Source organism: Gouania willdenowi, chromosome 19, assembly GCF_900634775.1.
Source record: "Gouania willdenowi chromosome 19, fGouWil2.1, whole genome shotgun sequence".
NCBI lineage: Eukaryota > Metazoa > Chordata > Actinopteri > Blenniiformes > Gobiesocidae > Gouania > Gouania willdenowi.
Genome location: NC_041062.1, coordinates 14028625 through 14048519, shown reverse-complemented (window position 1 = coordinate 14048519; position 19895 = coordinate 14028625). Strand labels below are relative to the sequence as shown.

The window sequence follows — 19895 nt, the reverse complement described above, 5'->3', positions numbered from 1 at the left end:
TAAAAATAAACTAAATGAGTAAAACAAAACAAAAAATAAACAATATTTATACAAAAAAATACACCAAATGACTCCAGAATCACACTACAATGGCAACAAAAAACAATAATTATACAAAAAATGCACAAAAAGACAACTGAAAGATAAAAACAATGATGACATTAAACCAGGAAAATTGCACCCACATTTTGCACCCGCAAATATACCCCTTATGCTCCCACATGAATGCATACTTCCGACGGGCACTGTACTCGACCTAAAAAAAACATACATTTACAGAAAAATATAACAAAAATATGAAAATGGCTCAAAATACACAAAACTAAATATTTTACAAAAAATACACAAAATTACTCCTGAATTACACTACTACAGCAACAAAAACAATAATTATACAAAAATACACATGACTCCAATAAAACATACATTACAAAAAACAAAAAAAAACAACAAACATTTATGAACAAAAAGACAATAGAAAGATACACAAATACACATGGCTCCAAAAAAACATACGTTACAGAAAAATACACCATACAAAAAAATATAAAAGTGATGAAGTCATGCACATGACCCATAGAATTAAACCAGGAAAATTTCACCCACATTTTGCACCCGCAAATATACCCCTTATGCTCCCACATGAATACATACTTCCAACGGGCACTGCACTAGTACAAATAAATTTGCCTTGCTACCTTATTTAACGTAATAAACCACCACACCACTGAGTATGCAGCATTTAAAGCTAGAAATCAAGCTAATGCTAAAGCTAAGCTAGAGCGGCAAAGGTGTTACTAGCAGTATTCTACAATATTCACTCATCATGATAGTAAAATAGACCATCCTAAGTCTGCTGTGACCACCTGACTACGCATTAAAAATGAAATGAAATAATAAAATCATACCGCCCAGCCTTAGAATGTAGTTCAGTTTAATTACAGAGTTTCATTGTTTTTGTTTTGCGTGTCTTTTTCTAGTGAGTAAATTTACTGAAAACACCATTGAGCAGCTAGTTAGCCACAGATACAAGGTGTGGCAGAAAGGTTTTAAATTATAGATCAAAGTCATAATACAACATACAGTACAAGGCTTATTACACTGTGGGCATTGAATTTTTTTTAACAACGCTAACATTTTGGATTTCATAGGTCGGAGTCCTTATTTTGGCTATTTCTTGACGTCCAAAGCAACTCCAGTGCAGCTGAACCAACACTTTTCTTCTCTTTCTTTGTCTCAATTGATTCACATCTTCAGTCCAGAAAGTTCAACCAGGATTGGCGTTTTCTCCAGTATCGTTTGCTCTGTTCGATTTCTCCTCAACACCTTGACGTTTGGCACATTCCCACTCTGCTTAAATTAAATCAAATTAAATTTGGCTTTTTTTTTGTCTTTATTGCTTATGAGCCATATTGACTTCACTGATCCAAACTTTCTTTTTTTAGTGAGTCCCATCAGCTTTTAAACTAAATCTTCCAGAATAAAGCATCAGCTAAATAGGCAAAGTTTTTTGTGGCAAGCCAAATTTCTCGGTGTTTTACTACCTAGACAACCAAATGAATTGGCAACCGCATAATAAATATTTCAAAAAGTATAGCTACACTCAACAGCGTAAGACATGTTTTAAATTATATTAATATTATATACACACTTCATTATTCAATAGTATTATTATATCTCATATACTGTGCAGACGTTTGGGGAAATAACTACAAAACAAGATTACAACCATCAGTTTTACTCACCGAATGTCAATATGGATTTAGGAGATACCGCTCAACATCATTGGCACTTATTGATTCAGTAGAAATAACTACTTCTCCTGATATATAAAAAAACAGTCTATAAGGAATATTTGTTGATTTATATAAATCTAGTTCAAATAAAATGCGGTAAAAATATCTGAACTGACGCATCACTTTGTGCACTAATCCTGGCAACAACAAACATTATCAAAAGATAATTGTAAAAAGAAAAAAAAAAAGTCTAAAAAAATGTGTGATCTTAAAATGTGGTCACAACCCAGAAAAGTTGGGAACCACTGATGTGATGTCACATGCAATGTAGCCCCACAGTGAAATGTGTCTCTGAATTTAACCTATCCTGTTGAGGAACAATATATAATATAAAAAAATAAATAAAAAAACAAAATAATAATCTGTAACCATGGGTGGTGGGCTAATGTGTAATGTGTGGCAACGCTTGATGGCTCGCGCGTACCATGTGTTTGTGTGTCTGCGCGCACCACGAGTGTTTGTGTGTCTGCGCGCACCACGAGTGTTTGTGTGCGTGCGTACAAGGAGAGTTTGTGTTTGTGCGCACCACGAGTGTTTGTCTGGGTACCCCTCTTTGGGAACCTGGGATATACTGTAGATATACATGAATTGTGTATATATAATGTATATTTATAGTGTAAATAGGTGTATATTATAAAAAGATTATATGAATAGTACTAGATATAAAGGAATAGTGTCATAACTTTATACTTTCCTTTGAAAATGTGCAGGCTTCACAAGCATGTTTTTGTACAATTTGCGTTGTTTTTGAAAATTAACATTTTTTTTTTTAATTGTCAGAAACATTGCCGCTGCATTTGAAATAAAATCAAAAACGCTGGATGGAAGTTTTAGTTTTATTTCACATTTTGTTTGAGTACAGCCAAAGCACATGATTAGAATAAAAGCTTTTAAACATGATAACAGAGGGAGACATGGTACAACTCTTCAGTGCATAACATGCAATGTCTAGTGCAGTCCGTCCGCAGTCTATGGAGTCACATTGGCAGCAGTTAGCAGGAATAAAGACACCTTAACCCTGTTCTCCTCCTGCCTCCAGGAGGACCTTTGCTAATCCTGCCCCTAAATAGTTTAGTACAGGGAATTAACTCACGCAATCTCATTCCAGATTTACAGGAATGTGAGGCTTGAGAAGTCAAGCTGCGAACAGAGAGGAAAACACGGACAAACTGCAAACGTGTGTGATTGGTGAGGATTCCCATTAGACACAGGAGTTTTAATTGCCTATAAATAAAATTCAAGTCCCTAGAATTTAGAACCACAGCTAAACGTGTCCTAGTTTTTGTCCTTCACACCAATGTTGTCAAAAAAGTGCAACACAGGATTGTGGGTAATCATTTTTCCAAGGAAATAGCACAAAAATGTCACTAATACACATGCTGAGGAGCACAAACTGAGCTATTAGAACATGAAAAGGGACAAATGGGCTGGTTTCTAAACTCGTAAGAATTAAAATGCTCTATCTGCCAACGTCAGCCATAAAAACCACCAAATGATGATAAACCCTAAAATAAGGAAAACATGGAGAACCCACAAAACCAATAAATACTGCAACCAAACACACAAATCTCAATTCAATTCCAAAAGATAAAAATAACATGAATAAATATTTTAAAAAATCATCCCCAAAAAAAACGAAAATATCAAAACTTTGGTCTGAAACAAAACATCATGTGACACCTGTATTGGAGTGATGAAAATGGTTAATACACATTAAAAAAAAAAAAAAAAAAGATTTTCCTCTATTCAAATAAAACGCACTATTATTCTAAGAAAAGGTAGAATCTGCTTCATTGTTAGTTGATATACATGATCGATCAACTAATCAACACAGCAGCAGTTAAATGAATGGTTATGGAAGGTAGCAGTGATTTAAAAATACAACAGTTAGCGTTAGCATAACGCTGGTGAAACCAGTGATTCATACTGGAGCGTTCCTCCGGTGTCAAGGTCAGTTTTCTAAAATGTGGGCTTAGAGCTGGCAGTAGTCGATGTGGGCCAGGAGGTCCCTGTGGCGGCTAGTCGGATATGGAGCAAAGCACTTTGGACACTCCAGAAAACTCTCGTCCATCAGGTTGTTCTCTTTGGACGGAGACGTCAGGCTGGGGGGGTCGCCGATGGTGAGGCGCTCAAACTCATGCATGTTGTACGAGCCGGGCTCAGAGAAGCGGGTGATTGGCTGCTTCTGGAAAACAGAAATTACTATTAAAATGCAATTATTTTTCTTTTTTTAAACAGACTTAGAACTATCTAGCAGGCCTGGAGTCAATTATATCTTTAATTCAAGGTTCCAACAGCTTTAGTCAAATAAAGACTTTTTAATCCTTTGTATTGCCATTTCAAAGCAAATTTAAGACCAACTTTACAGTAAATGTAATTCGGTGAAAAGGGTTAGGGCAATTTTTCTAGTGTCTAGTGCAGACGTGTAACTGGCGGCCCCCAAAGTAAACACACAAAAATACACAAAATGACAGTAAAACACACAAAAAAACAGACTAAATTAATCAAAATCCCTCCAAAAACTCAAGATGACTACAAAAATAGCCAGAAATCCATAAAACAACAAAAATACAAAAAATAAAATTTTAGTTAAATTGACCTTTTCCCCATGTTGTTTATACAGTTTAAAAAAAACAAACAAACTTACCATTCATTCATTTTGAAATGCGAGAGCAATTACAATCATAAAATCATACTACACCTAGCTGAAGCTGTACACTTAGGGATGCACAGTGGTATCTGGATTTTGGATGTCATTGTGTAGAACAGGCACAATGAAACAAAACTGTGAAAAACACGTTTCAAAAGTGTGACGACTCACTTCTCCACTGTTTTGACTGTCCGAAAGCGGTAACAGCGTAAACTTATTTTCACCTAGAAATACGTCACGTGTCACTGTGCGTATAACCCATTGTATGTTTTTGAACTTCTGAGTATGAAGATAAAAGGTTTTAGTGGCAAAGAAGAAAGATAAGTTTAGGTTGTCTAAACTTAATGCTAATGTTCAGCTATTGCTAGGTTAATGTTAGCTAATGCTAGGTCACTGCCAATGCTAGGCTATTGCTGATGCTAGGTTACTGCTAAGCTTTATAATAATAATAGGCTAATCCTAACGCTAGGCTACTGCTAACGTTAATGCCAACGTTAACGTGAGATTGATGCTAGGTTAATGCTATTGTTAGGCTACTGCTAACACTAGGCTAATAATAATAATAATAGGCTAACGCTAGGCTACTGCTAACATTATTGCCAACGTTAACGTGAGATTGATGCTAAGCTAATGCTAGTTAATGCTAAGCTAATGCTAGGTTAATAAAAATTTTCTAGTTTGTAATTGTGTGTAATGGTGATTTTTTAAACTATGGAACATTTTCTTTTCTTTTATTATATTTTTGAAACCTACATGTTAAAAAAGGTATTTGAACCTCAAAGAAATATTCTCGTTTTTCCAGGTTTATTTAATTTTATTGTTTTTTTTTTTAAATTTCTCTCTGAGTTTTCTTTTTATAAAGAGGACTTGTAAAGTCCAGACATTTTTTTACATCATTATTTTATCTGTCAAATTGTGTCGTATGCCACCCTTTGTAAACTTTGTGTGATTCAAACAAAAATACAGAAAAATAAGAAATCATAATCGCATCAGATTCTTTCAATTACGATTACAATTATGTCATAATTGTAATTAATTAACAATCGCGCGATTACTCAACCCTGCTATCCAGTATTAGTTGTCATCCTAATAAATCCCTTTAAATATCTTTTCTTGCTTCATTTTGAATATGAATCAATAAATCAACAGGGTTTTGTGTGATGCGCGTCATTCCCGTCACTCACAGCAGACTGCAGTTTAGTGATCTGATCCCGGGCCTTACGGAGCTCCTTCAGAACCTTGTGGAGCTGCCGCTGCATCTGCTGACGATCCATCTTGTCGCTCTCAAAGTCCTTGGCAGAGAGTTGGATCTGAGGAGGAATCAAAAGTTGTTAGTTAGGGTTAAACTGTGGAATTCTTTACATAGCGATATAAAGAGATGTTTGAATGTATTTCAGTTTAAGAGAAAGAAGAGACTCCTAAGACAATATGAACATGTTGTTTAGAGCGTTATTTGTTTTCCTATTTTCGTGCTGAAAGTAGGCGTGCAAGTCCATTAATTTGTTAATGTATTTATTTTATTTTATTTAACCCTTGTGCACTCCTTTAAATTTACATACATGTGTAAATAAAGTGAAAGTGCAATACATGCTTCTCACTAGTTCTTTTTTTTTTTTTTTTACACCGTGTATTTGAACAAATGACTGAGAAGAACAAAGCTCCATTCCTGAGAGTTTAAATTTGAGTTCATATACAGTAATTACTTGGTAAAAAGGAAAACAATAAAGACATTGTAAATGTTTGTAATACAGCTTTACTGGCAGGTCGGCTTCATTTTATACGTCACGTTTTTACTCGTCATTTGATCATGAACAGAGATTTTGTTTTACGTTCTCGTCATAAATTAGTCTCGGAATCAGGGTCGTAGACGAAAAGTCTTTGTTTAATTATAATTATTACAGAGAGTCATGTTACCTGTTGCTCCAGATTTGTGATTCTTCTCTGCTCTTCATTTTGGTTCAACAGAGACTTCTGCAGCATATTCACCTGTAATAGCCACACCAACAAAACAAGGTAATTTTAGTACATATTCAGAGCCATAAATGTAATGGGATTAATAATTTACATAATAATTTATTTTGGTGTTTTTTTTTTTTTTTATTTACAGAAGGAAAGAGTCTTGGTGTCACCTGTGAGAGGAGCTCAGCAGATCTCTTCCTCTCCTCGTCCAATCGAACCTCCAGCTTCTCCAGGTCCTCACGCATCCTGTCTGTGAGGTCAGAGGACACTTTCCTCTCCTCACACACTGCATGTCTGCACCGAGCAATCACAATTACACACATTGTTGGGACATATATTAGCAAGACCAACAATGAATCAATAAAATCGATAAAAATCGACTTTTAAAAGCGTTGGGAACAATTTTCAATATTAATTCATTGCGTCGTTTGATTCGCCGGCAGAGCTTTGTGTGTGTGCATGACTGTTTGTGCGCACCATGAGTGTTTGTGTGTGTGTGCACCATGAGTGTGTGTGTGTGCGACCAACGATTGTGTGAGTGCGACCAACGAGTGTTTGTGTATGTGCGCACCACGAGTGTTTGTGTGCTATTGTGTGTGCGCGCACGAGTGTTATTGCGTGTGCGCGCACAAATGTTTGTGTGTGCGAGCACCCTTCAGCAGGGTTTAAGTGTGCTTTTTAAATTAACTGCTTTTATTAAAACAAATCTGATTAATCGATTTATTTATTGACTGATTAATCGATTATTAAAACAATCATTAGTTGCAGCTCTGCAACTCAAATATCTTCATTTTTATCACTACACAGTTTATTTATTAGGGGCAAACCCACTGAGTGTTGGTTTAAGCTACACCTACCCTGCTACACTTTTCTATACAAAATATAACAGGCGTGAACTCAGGAGCTCCCCATTGTTTTGGTGTGAAGAGGCAGAGACAGAATGGTTTGTCCTCCAGTAGGAGCTGTGATCCCAGCTTTAAAGCACACACTGTGGCTTTGAGGGAGAGCGCACACTGATACAGATCTCTTAACGTCTCTCTTCTGAGATAAATAGATGGCTCGCTGTGCAAGATCAACAGTGGAACGGCTCTCTGCTGCCTTTGTTTGTTGTTGTGTGAAACAAGAGCAATACTTTGTTAGTGCACAGCTACCGACTTCCTCTCAGAGCAGCTGTACTTTAGCAGCTCTGAAGGAGACGACAGCGCTTGGCTGGGTCTACCTGTTAGCGAGCCGCTCGGCCTGCAGCTGTTTCCCCACGTCTGATAGTTCTTTACTCTTCTCCCCGTACTTGCTCAGGAGGGATGACAGCTCGCTGCTCTTGCCCTCGTACTTCCTCTGCAGCGCCAGCATTTCATCCTGGAGCCTCCTGACCTGATCCTTCTGGGACTGCAGCTGCGCCTGAGCCTTCAGTGTCTGCAAAGAAAGAACAAAAACTATTCTGACCCAGAGATTGATGAGAGCAGGCTAGCAGTTAGCTCCTCCAACCATTCCACTGACATGTTTGCTTGCCTATTGTCGGTAGTTGATGCTCAATGCAGCCTTATATGCCACAAATTAAAATATATGGCATTTCTATCGAGCCTGCATTAACCTCCACATCAGGGATGGGCAGCTCTGTCACAGCGGGGGCCACAAAAATGTGATCGGATCTGATCAGAGGGCCACATTATCAACATTTATGTCAGCATTAGAATGATTAATCTGAGCATTAATACAGGGCAAAAACTGTTGCATGTCTTTGTGGTTTTGTCAGTTTTTAGTCATTTTGTGTGTTTTTGCAGTCATTGTGTTTTTTGTTGAAATTTTGTGTATTTTTCTGTCATTTTCTGCATTTATGTTGTAAAGTTTTGTGTTTTTAGGGTCATTTTCTGTATTTTCCTGTCATTTTGTTGACAATTTGGAGCTATCGTGTAATGTGTTGTTGTTTTTTGTGTTTTCGTAGTGATTTTGTTTGTTAAGTGGTTGTTGTCATTTTGTTTTTTATGTGAATTTTTGTCAACTTTGTGCAATCTGCTGTCGATTTGTGTGTTTTGGGAGTTTTTTTATGCATCATGTTGGGCTTTATATTCGTTCCAACTTCTTGAAATACAATCAATTGTTATGGGTGCCGCACAAAATTAAGACTGAGGGCCACATGTGCCTCACTTATCTTATTTACATCACTTAGAAATCAAGCAGAAGCACATTTTACTAAAGGGAATCAGTGATTTTCAATGTGAAGGCATTAATTACCTGTCAAACAGCACACAGTGAGATAAACTGGTTGATTATACTGTAACGGTAATGTGTGAAACCATGATGTTTCCACCTGTTCAATCTGCACACTGAGCTCTTGTTGGATTCTGGCGACCTGTTCTTTGTGGTTCTGCAGCTCGTTTTGTGCCGCTGACAGCAGCTGCTCATAATGACTTCTCAGCTGAGTTTCCTTCTCTGGACCTGCTGAGTCGGCAGCAGCTGAAAAGAAAAAAAAAAAAAGAAAGAAAGAAGAAGTTTTAGGTTTGAAAACGAGGGGAGCTAATCAAAGATATTCATTGCAGTCGTTACGTGAGAGTTCCAGAAGTCGGCACATTCTTAGCAGGTGATTTGTGGAAGTGCCTGGCATTAATTGTAACAGCCAAACGGTCTGTGATAATATTTTACCTCTGTGCATTATCCAATTCTTTCTCACTTTTGTCCCTTTTAATAATTCATGCTGCAGCTACATTATCAAAGCTTAAATCAAACTTATTGTTCTTCCGACTTTAACTTCTCTATATGGGCCAGCACACTAAATTAGCTTCATTATAATTCAGCAGAAAAAGTCTGTAAATTAAAGATTTCTAAAAAATAATGAGTGCAAGGAAGTGTGGAGTTCTCCTACGTTTCTCTGCCCCTGAATCAACTGCTGCTTTGGCCTGGGCCAGCTGCTGCTCCAGCTCGTGCACGTGAGCTCGAATTGAGCTCACGTAGGCCTCTCTCTGCTGGTCGTACACATGCCACTGCTGGTTCTTTTCCAGAGCCTGATGATGGGAGAGTAAACAAGTCAGGACACACAGCAAAACTACAGGGCAGACACGGGAAACTGGCAACACAAATAATCAAAAAAGCCACAACAAAAACCAAAAAAAAATACAAAAATGACAAACATTTACAAAATGACAATAGTTACACACAATGACTTGAAAACCCTCACAAAAATACACAGAAAAACACACACAAAATGGCTCCAGAAACCATATGAAAATATGGAAAATACACAAAATGAGTTGAAAAATAAACCAAACGACGACAAGACCACACAAAAACAAAATAACAGAAAAATAGACAAAGCGGAAACAAAATGACTACAAAATACCAGAAAAAATTATAGAAAAATACTCAAAATGATAAAAAAAAAAAAAAAAAAAAAAAAAACTGTACAAAATGACAAGATATACACCACACAAAATGACCCCAGGAAACATACACATTTTTACAAAAAGGACAACTAAAAACTACAACAACACACTAACAAAAATATCAGGTAAAACAGACAAAACCCCTTTGTTCTTTCCTGCATTAATGGTCATTATTCTAAATGCTGACATCACTGTTGATAATGTGGCCCTTGGATCAGATAATCACATTTCTGTGGCCCCTACTGTCATTAAAGTTTAAATATACCATGTTCTGTTTAGTTTTCGTTTGTGTTGTAGCCCTTGTGGTTCTCTTTTAGTTTTTCTGTCTTTGTTTATTCTGTTTCTGAGTCTGGCCTCCTGTGTTAACTCTTTGTCTTTGTGTTTTAGTTATTCCTGCTCGTGGCTCCACCCCCCAGTGATGTCAAGCCTCCCTCACTATTTAGCTGAGTATCTCGTCACTGTGTGATTGCTGGATCTGTGTCGTTACTACCTCCTCCTCTGCTGCTGCGTTTCGTCTCCTGCTCTCAGTCTTCCCTGTTTTTGAGTTTCGGAATAAACATCGACTGGTTCCAAGAATGCTACACCTGCTTCCTGCCTCCCTCTGCATTTGGATCAACACTCCGTGACAAAATATGTCTGCTATACGGCTTCAACCAAGTCTCCTGAGCAAAGCCACTTAATAATAACACTTAATAGTTCCACAGACTGTGGAAAGAGTTAAAAACCTACAGACAAAATAAAGAATATTAGATGTTGGTAAACTGCTTTTAAATAGATTATTGCCCACTGCATAACACCATTAACAGTTGATTTAAGAACATTTTATAGAGGACATTTCTCAAATGGTCTTACACAGGGGAAACCTAAAACTAAAGCCTTATGGATGTTAACAGAGGTGCTTGTTTTCTATACAGCTGTGGGACTCAATGGAAGCAATAATAGTATTACAGTAACCTTCATAATGAAGCTGTCCTCACAATCTGAAGACATTTTCTATATATGTTTGCAAAATGTAATGCAATTATTTGCGTGTCAGTATCTCTCTTTGGATTATATATAGATTATTATATACACATATTTAAATTAAAGGTGTGCAGAAAGATAGAAAAAGAAACACGACTCACATCTCTCAGCTGATCTTGCACCAGTAACATGTCTGCCGGGGGGGCCTGTTTTTCATTCTGAAAACAGGCAACAAAACAGTTCACGGAACACATATTTACAGCAAACATTCAAGTTGGATTAAGCAGGAGGAAATGGCGACTTCATTTCATCGCACTTATTTATAATGTAACGCTCCTTTCTGGAATAGCAGGTGTACATTAGGAGTGTGACGATATCTCGGTACAGCGATATATCGCAATATTTTTTCGCACGATCGATACTCGATTATTTTTTTTAAAAACCTTTTCTGCTTTTTCACTAAAATGTGCAGATACGTCTTCACAGAAATTTGGTGACTGTTTGTTGAAGGAACCAATAAATTGTTTACTGGAATATTGCACTATAATGGTGTCACTGGTAAGAAAGACCCTATTTTTTGTTTACAGAAAGCACTATTGGAGATACTTATTCGTTTACATTTGACACTTTCAATTTATTCTCTTTCAGAGGTATAAAATAAAAATTGTATTTTTTTCACTTAATCTTTTTTTTTTTTCCTTGTTATGTCATAGATTATCGTAGATTGATTTCTGACCGATATATCAATAATCACAGTATCGTCATATCCCGAGATAATTGTTATCGTGAGCTTTGTATCGCGTATCGTATCGTGAAGTGCCCAACCCTAGTGTACATTGTTAGCAATCAAAGGAAGCTTTACAGCTGCTGTCTACAAATAGCAGCACGTTTTAAGACAAGCCCCACTTATAGTCACAGTGTTATGGATGCAGTTGCATTTAAAAGGAAATGGTGGCCAAAGCTAGTTTTTCTCTGGTTTAGGTGAAGGTTATGTTTTCTCGTGTCTGTGTTGTGAATTGTGGGAATTTCATTTGTACAATTTGAAAAAGATTAAGGAAAAAAAAAAAAGCACTTTAATTGCAGTATGTAGAGTGTGCTTCTAGTCAAAAAAAAAAAAAAAACCGACACAGATGGACTTCTTGGGTCAAGTATTGAGTTTTTCTGCTTGATTCGGGGGACAAATCTCAGCAGACAGTAAATACCGCAGGGTTGCCACAGGCTTGAAAATCACATGAATGCTTGCCGATGTAAATTATTCATCATCCCAATTTTTTAATAATGCATGCAAAACAAAAAACAAAACACACCCAAGCATAGGAGTGTGACGATATCTTGATATTTGTTTTCGCACGATCGATTATCGATATGCAAACTTTTTTTTTTTTTTTTGGGATTTAAGATTTATTTTATTATTTTAAAACCTTTTCTGCTTCTTCACTAAAATGTGTAGGTACCTCTTCACAGAAATGTCACTGTTTGTTAAAGGAACCAATATATTGTTTACTGGAATATTGCACTATAATGGTGTCACTGGTAAGAAAGACCTTATTTTTTGTTTACAGAAAGCACTATTAGAGATATTTATTCCTTTACATTGGTATGTTGACACTTATTTACAGAAATGTTGCACTAAAATAGTGTCACTGTTCATAGGACACTTTTTCAATTTATTGTTTTTCAGAGATATAAAATAAATATTGTATTTTTTTTCACTTAATCTTTTTTTTTCTTTTCTTGTTGTCATAGATTATCGTAGATTGATTTCTGACCAATATATCGATAATCGCAGGATCATCATATCGTGAGCTGTGTATCGTATCGTGAGGTACCCAGAGGTTCCCACCCCTAGCCAAGCAAGGGCGCTCCTATTCCAGACACTGCCCAGTTCCTCGAAAACATTTCCTTGAGCGAGGTCGGTCATCCCATAGCCAGCGGTCCCTGGTCTACATCTCTAAACCCACTCAATACCTAAGCTCTGGCAAACACCATTATGACATCGTCAAAGACAGCATCTAAATGATCACCTGTGCACTAAGGCTGCATTAGCTCTACCTCTAGCTGACACACATCATGGGCTTGTCAACTTTCACAGATGGATTTAGGCGATTTCCCTTCAGCTAAGCCAACTAACGGCTTTAGAGGGTGGTGGGCTTCCTGCTCAGATTATTTCTAATCATGCATAACAAGCTCGAACCAAATGGCTTTAAATGTCAAATGTGAAAGACAATGGGAATCTTCTTTGCATTGTGAGGTGAAAGTAGGGCTGGGCAATATATTGAGATTCAAGATGTAAAGTTTTCTATTTTGGTAATATAGAAAATGACACGAATCACATAGTACAAGTACTGTATATTATTAATAGCGTACAGCCAAACAATGTCCTGTACAATTTTTCCACATTTGTGAAATACACATTTTATAGCTTATTTTGTATTAAAATACTCGTTTTAGGAGCCGCTGCTTTCGTTATTTCTCAGAACAGCATGAAAAGCACATTTAGATGCATCACTGAGCGAGTCTTAACGCAGACATTCCCCTAAACAAGCCACACTACAGAACTCACTCACACATGCAGTCCCTTAGAGGAGAAAATGCTAAAAGTGTCACAGATTGTGCAGCTATTTGTTAATAAATGCATTAAATTTTGCGTCAAATTTAACCCTGAATTGCCGTTATGATCACACTTTATTGAATTAAAAATAGAGGTTTATATTGTATATTAGGGTTGCTAGATTTTAGAAAAAATAATACTCAGGATTATTTTCGTCATGATTGAAATTTTTGGTCAAACAACAATGTAAAATATATTCTCTAAATGTATATAACACCATTCAAACGCTAAAAACAAGTATGTTCAAAACAAAACACTTCTTGCACATTTTCATCATCCAAACCAAAGTGTTCCCATATAAGAGAATTTGACTTGATTGGTTTGTTTACCAAGTGTTTTTGCTGCACAAGCTGGAACTTACATACGTATGCATTAAACATTTCAAAGTTAGTATTAATATTAGTTTTTTCTCATGTGTGCCAAACTTTATTTTTTGTAGACATCCTAAATCGTGGAAGTTTATTTTATTTAGCAAATTAAATATATGTATAAATAAAAACATTTATATATATATATGAAAAAAGTATATTTTTTAATATAAATAATCATTTTTTATTGTGACCCGGAAGTGTACTCTCATCCGACGCTAACGGCTATGCTAACGGCAGTTCGGCATGACAAGATCGCTGCTTCCAACTGTGCATCCGAAACGTTTCCTTTTCGCTTTAGCTGGTGTTGGGCACAGAACCTCCTCACGGACATTTAGGAGGATTTAGAGACTCCTAAGTGTTGCAGAGCTAAAGATATCTCGGAATGTGTAACGCTTCACTTCCGGGTCACGTGCTTTGGCCAATCGGGAATGGAGAAAACGAATAAAGGTGTTTGTTTTCTGTACCGAAGCAAAGGAGCTTGAATTTGAAAAACAAGGCGTTTTCTGTTTTTTTCATTTTGGTTTTGGAAACAATCATCAAATAAGTTTTTTTTCATTTTTCATGTTTTTGTTACATAATGAAAAACGATAAACGATAAAATATGCTTGCGTTTGGAAGGAAAGTAGTTAAGAAAACAACTGTAGTGACTGTATGCAGTAGGATTCATTATGCATAAACAATGGCGCAAAAAGAAATGATTTTCTCCACAAACGGAGCTTTGGGAGGGCGGATGCTTTTGCCAACTAAAGTATTCCCCACTTGCCTCTTCAGAGGCTGTGAAGAATCCTTATGACCAGTACAGTCCGGCCAGCTCTCCTCAAAGGATCAAAGTGCAGTCTTGTAAAAGAAAATAACAGCCTGCGGCCAAGAGCGAAGTGGCTCTTTGGGAATGATTTTGCACAAAGTCTCTTTAAAAAAAAAAAAAGTCAAGCAGTCCCTCATAAAAATACTATACTGTGTGTAATGCATACATGCATACTTAGCCTATATGCTAGCTGAATATGTGGTTTGTGCAAAATAAGAGTAAAAACAGCAGCTTTAACAGGGTTCCCACACTTTTTTTAAAGAATGATTTTTCAAAACATTTCCACAATTATAAAAAAAATTTAAAACGAATGTTACCATTCATTTTAAAATGTGAGACTAATTACAATCATAAAATCATACTTATGTGTTAAAATTTAAGACTTTTAAACATTGATTTAAGACATTTTAATGACAATTAAGACCTTATTTGGCCTTAGATTTATGAATTTAATGCTTTTTAAGACTTTTTAAGGATCCACGGTAACCCTGAACTGGTATATGATTGTAATGTGTGGTTACAGCAAATTCTTTGTTGTTGATCCTTTTTTCTTCTTCTTTAATATAATAGAAAATAGTAATTTCCACTACAGAGTTTGTGATTTTAAATTTGAAACCAGCTACATCCTTAGAAAAACAGTTTCACACTAAGGTTATCTTGGGCATTTTCCTCCCAGACTCATTATTTGGTCGAGACGAGCAGTGGGGCGACGGGGTCAACCTACCATCACCTGCGTTTCCAGGGACTGGCAGTGGGCAGAGACTGAGGCCAGCTTGTTTTTCAGATCCTCCGTCTCCTGTGACAAGTTCTGAAACATGGCGTCCCTCTGCCCTTCCTCTTTCCTCCGCTGCTCCAGCTGAGCCTGCAGCGACACCACCACCTGAAACACACGTTCAGACACTATGACCTCATCTTCAAGAAAGAGACAATGAGCTTTCACGACTTTCTCTGCAATTATCCTCCACAGACGAATGGTGCACCGTCGTGCCCACTTGGCAGCTCTGATTTCAACACTTTTCCTAATGACAGCTTGAGAGGAAGGGGAAAAATAGAAAGGAAGAAAAAAAAAAAAAAAGTGTGATGCGCGTTTCTTGGGAAAAACAACTTTCTAAGTTTAAACCGTTTCCAATCTTCGTGTCGAAAAATAGAAAAAAACAATCTCTCCAACAACTTTGGAGAGATTATGCACAAGATGAATCAATCAGATTGCACAGTTTCCTCTAGCTTTGTCATAAACAGAAATAAGTTATAAATGCTAATGCATTCACATACTCTGCACAGAGAGAGAGAGAGAGAGAGAGAGAGAGAGAGCTCATTTGTAAATGTCAAGTGAAAAGCACACGTGTTAAAATGCAGCTTCTGTCAGACGCCTTAACTTCACTTTGCTCAGCTGCTGTCAAAGATGGGCTTGAAGCCATTTCCCTTAAATTATTATTTTTTCAGCATACTTCATTGAAATTCCAACACCATTTAGTCTTTATTCTGACAGTTCTCTGCTTCTAGCATAACATATGCTAAGAACACAATGCCAAAGGTGCAGCAACTCTCCCAAGGTTCAGGAATAGCCACAAAACTGCAGCTAAAAATAATATCTGCAATGGGCTCAGGCCAGGGTCAATTAGAATTGTTATTGTGTAATTGATAATCAATTACAATAATGGCGCAATCATAAATTGTAATTTTTTTTTTTTTTTTAATCTGTAAATTAGTTTGGATAATTGACTGAAAATTCTATAAAAATTGTCAATTATATTTTCACGCAAAACTGGGGAAGCATGTTACACATATATAGTTAACAGTTATTAAAATGTGTTTCATATCAAGCGTTACCACATTTTAACATTTAAAAAAAATACACATCAAGGGGTATACTGTCACAAAAAAGGCTCAGACGCCCACACCATAAAATATTAAAACCTATATTTTCATTTATTAGGAAGCCTAACAAGGTAAGCAATAGATAGTAAATACATTAGATGATATATATTTGTTTTTAGTGTATTTTACAGCTGATTTATGAACCGTTATCATAAGAGATGCTAACAATAAACTAACACAAGAGGAAGGTTAATTTTTAGTAGGTTATTTATTTCAGGCTCAGTATTTCAGTGTGATTAATTGTAATTGAACTTTAGTAATTGAGAACATAATTGTAAGTGACTTTCTGCAGATAAAAAAATAATTGTAATGGAATTGTAATTGGAAAATATTGGTACTATTTACTGTAATTGTAATTGAAAATGGGTAATAGAATATGTAATAGTCACTGAAAAATGTAATTGACTCAGGCTGTCCCACTGTGTATATACATCCATGCTTACAGGTTAGGGTCTGATGGATATACGTTTGATATATATTTACGGTATATGTTTACCTCTCCTCCTTGGGCTGTCAGCAGCTGTTTCAGAGTCTCCAGTTCTTGCTCTTTCACGAGTAACTGCTGATTGTTTCTTTCTCGTAGCGTATCCAGGTAAACAATCCTCTGAAACATTAAACGAGATTCTTATTAAAACGCTATTAGTACGCAGATTGAGTCCTGACAAACCCCCGTACCTCCAGCAGCTTGCTTTTATCCGAGTCGGGTGGTTTATTGTGGCGTTTGGCCAGATCTTCCATCTTTTTCCTCAGGTGAGCGTTCTCTTTCCTCACTTTGTCCAGCTCCGCTTCAGCCTTGGAGGCCGAGCTGCTGGATTTGAAGCCCAGCTTGGAGACAATGGTTTCTTTGGCTCCTTTAGATGTCATGCTTCTCGGTTTAAACCAGCCAAAGACAATGACATCAAAGTGTGTCAGTCAGTCAGTCAGTCAGTGTGTTTATAGGGGGGAAAAAAATAATCATAAATTAAAATTACTCATGAAGATTTGTATTAATTTGAAGGGATGAAAAGGGATGACATAAAAAAAATAAAAATCAATAATGATAAATAGCAGGGGTGTTGAAAAAAAAAAAAAATTGATTCGCAATGTATCGCAATATTACGTCCAGGAAACGAATCCAAATCACTTCATGATGCAAAATGCACAATTCAAATTTTATATATATGAGATAAACTAATATATAAACAATTTACACAAAAAATTAATATGAAAAGACCAATGAAAATATTGAACAAAACATTAATTGAAGATCAAAAAGGGAATACAAACTTAAAACATATATACATACACAAACATAAATATTATACGTGGATTGTAATCATGGTGGCATAAAGTAAAGTGTAAGTAATTAGGTGTTTTAAACAATTAAAATGTAGTAATTTAAGAAGTAATGTATTAAATCACTATTTATATATATATATATATTTTAAATGAAAGTTAATTCAAATAATATATTAAACGAAGTGGCTATCCGTACGTGGCCTATGACGTTCCGGAAGTCATGTGACCATTTCGTGCAAGAAGTTCAAATCCACTGAAGAAGGTTATGGTTAGTTAGTCCTTAACATAGTTTACGTATGAATATCACAACAATTCATAAATACGTAACAGGTCCATAACGTAGTTTAGGAATTTACGTATTAATAGCAAACACAAGTACAACTACGTAGCGTCTTAATAACGTGACCTATCACGTCACCCAAACTGGCCAATGAAGAAACAACTGTATATCAAGAAAAAGGAAACACGCTTAAGTAAAGTCGATTGACAAAAATGTCATTGTCTCCGTTAGAAAAACTAACTTTTAAAAATAATTTAGTTTTGGCATTAATTAATTTAAGATTACGAGTAGAATAATGAAAATTTCACCTGACGTTTTCTCAACATCACATCTGACCACAGACAATGTTTATTAAGTGTGCAAAATAAATAAAAAAAAGGATGCCAAAGTCTTAACGCTATGCTTTTAAACGCCTACAGCTCCTGTCAGTCAGTCAGTGTACAAGTTTAAACATAAAACACACATTTACACTTTGTTAGCTAACTGACTACGCTCCAGTTTGAAACATATGTTAACTAGATGGATTGATATATACAAAATAATAATAAATACTTACACTGACGCGGCACGGTGAAAACAACCACTTTGGAGGCACTGCAGCCCTGTAATGAATAACGACCAAACAGCGCTTTCGTTTCCTGAAGTTTGAATTACAGCGCGGTGACGTCACATCCGCCCAATGGTAATTTTTTTTATTTATTGAAACGCACACAACAACCAAGTCACAAACTACCGGCCTTACATTAAAAGAAAAAAGAAAAAAAAAAAAAAAAAAGAATCAATACTGGATGTGCAAAAATGCCCCGAATTAAGCAAATATAAATATCAAAAAGATAAACAAAAATAAAATAAATAAAAAATAAAAATTGTTTGTCTGTTCTTTTTATTATTTAGTATATTTTTGATTGTAGAAGTTTTGATTGTGTTTCCTAAATTTTTATTTGCGTTTCAAATACAAACTTACAGGCCAAACGTTAAAAAAGAGAGAGAGAAAAAAAAAAAAAAAGAAAAACTTTATGTATATAGCACATTTCATGTAAAAGGATAAGACAAAGCATGATGGCAGCACATAAACTGATTTCTTTCCATTTGAGATTACATTCTTCAGGTATAAATGCTCTCCTCTAATCTGAATATGGTATACAGTGTCTGAAATAGGCTTAAACATGACTCAGCATGTTGGAAATAGATTCATCAGTGTTTCCAAGTACCCCCTGCAATGTGTTCAAGTACCCCGAGGGGTACCCATACCCCACTTTGGGAACCTAGGATCTCTGCTTCTTCAATGGCTTTTTTAAACCTGGATGGTCCAAGTAAAGCCAAGTAATGCTCCTGTTCATAAAAAAAAGCTGGTTGGTCATCTGAAGCAGTGGTTCCCAATCAGGGGTACGTGTAGTACAGCTCTGTCTTATGCAGTACATGTAGGGCCTCCCTTTGTACTTGGATTTCAATCAAAAATAAATAAATAATAATTAAAAAAAATGGTTTCCAAGTGTTTCCGAGCAGTAGGAACTAATCGCTGGTAAATAAAGCCCAATAAAACTCCGGAGAACAATGAATATTTGCTCCTTGGGAAAGATAGTATAGGTCTAACAACTGGTACAATAATAACTTGTTCCAGATGTTTCCGGGTTTTAGTATCACCCTTAAATGAACACATTGCACCTGGCATGCTGACAAATAAGAAGGGTGTGAATAAAGATGTGAAGATGTGGTAAATGTCAACGTTTACTTCAGCAGCTGTTTCCAAATTCACCTAGCTTATGTTTAATTGGCGGGTCTTACCCCTTCTTTGAGTAAGAGTGTGTGTTAATCGTTTGAAGGCAACATAACAGAGCAGATATAACTGTTGCTTGTTTTTTTTTTGGGCTTAATTAGAGCTTTCTTGTTGAGGTCACCCAGCGATGTGGACACAGATACAGCTCTG

General features: G+C 36.1%; 1 protein-coding gene across 2 annotated transcripts; it reads right to left on the bottom strand.

Annotated features, from left to right (window-relative positions):
* Positions 1 to 2618: 2618 nt before the first annotated feature.
* Positions 2619 to 18620, bottom strand: cep55l (centrosomal protein 55 like). Of its 2 annotated transcripts, XM_028476280.1 has the most exons (12): positions 18525 to 18620; positions 17086 to 17275; positions 16907 to 17014; positions 15257 to 15412; positions 10907 to 10963; positions 9266 to 9404; positions 8714 to 8859; positions 7625 to 7818; positions 6576 to 6699; positions 6361 to 6432; positions 5631 to 5756; positions 2619 to 3981 (listed from the first exon to the last, which is right to left on the bottom strand). In XM_028476280.1, the coding sequence occupies exons 2-12, from the start codon at positions 17272 to 17274 to the stop codon at positions 3769 to 3771; spliced, it is 1524 nt and encodes a 507-aa protein (XP_028332081.1). In that variant the 5' UTR covers position 17275; positions 18525 to 18620; the 3' UTR covers positions 2619 to 3768. The 2 variants fall into 2 exon arrangements, with proteins under 2 accessions (XP_028332081.1, XP_028332082.1); XM_028476281.1 differs by lacking the exon at positions 18525 to 18620 and having other exon boundaries at positions 17086 to 18489.
* Positions 18621 to 19895: the final 1275 nt, after the last annotated feature.

Bases quoted from the DNA above. Each gene is read 5' to 3' on its own strand.
- cep55l (XM_028476280.1), bottom strand. From the start codon at position 17,274: ATGACATCTAAAGGAGCCAAAGAAACCATTGTCTCCAAGCTGGGCTTC. The intron at 15,413-16,906 runs GTAAACATATAC...CGTGTGTTTCAG, and splicing joins TGACAGCCCAAGGAGGAGAG to GTGGTGGTGTCGCTGCAGGC. The intron at 10,964-15,256 runs GTAGGTTGACCC...GCCTGTTTTCAG, and splicing joins CCCTGGAAACGCAGGTGATG to AATGAAAAACAGGCCCCCCC.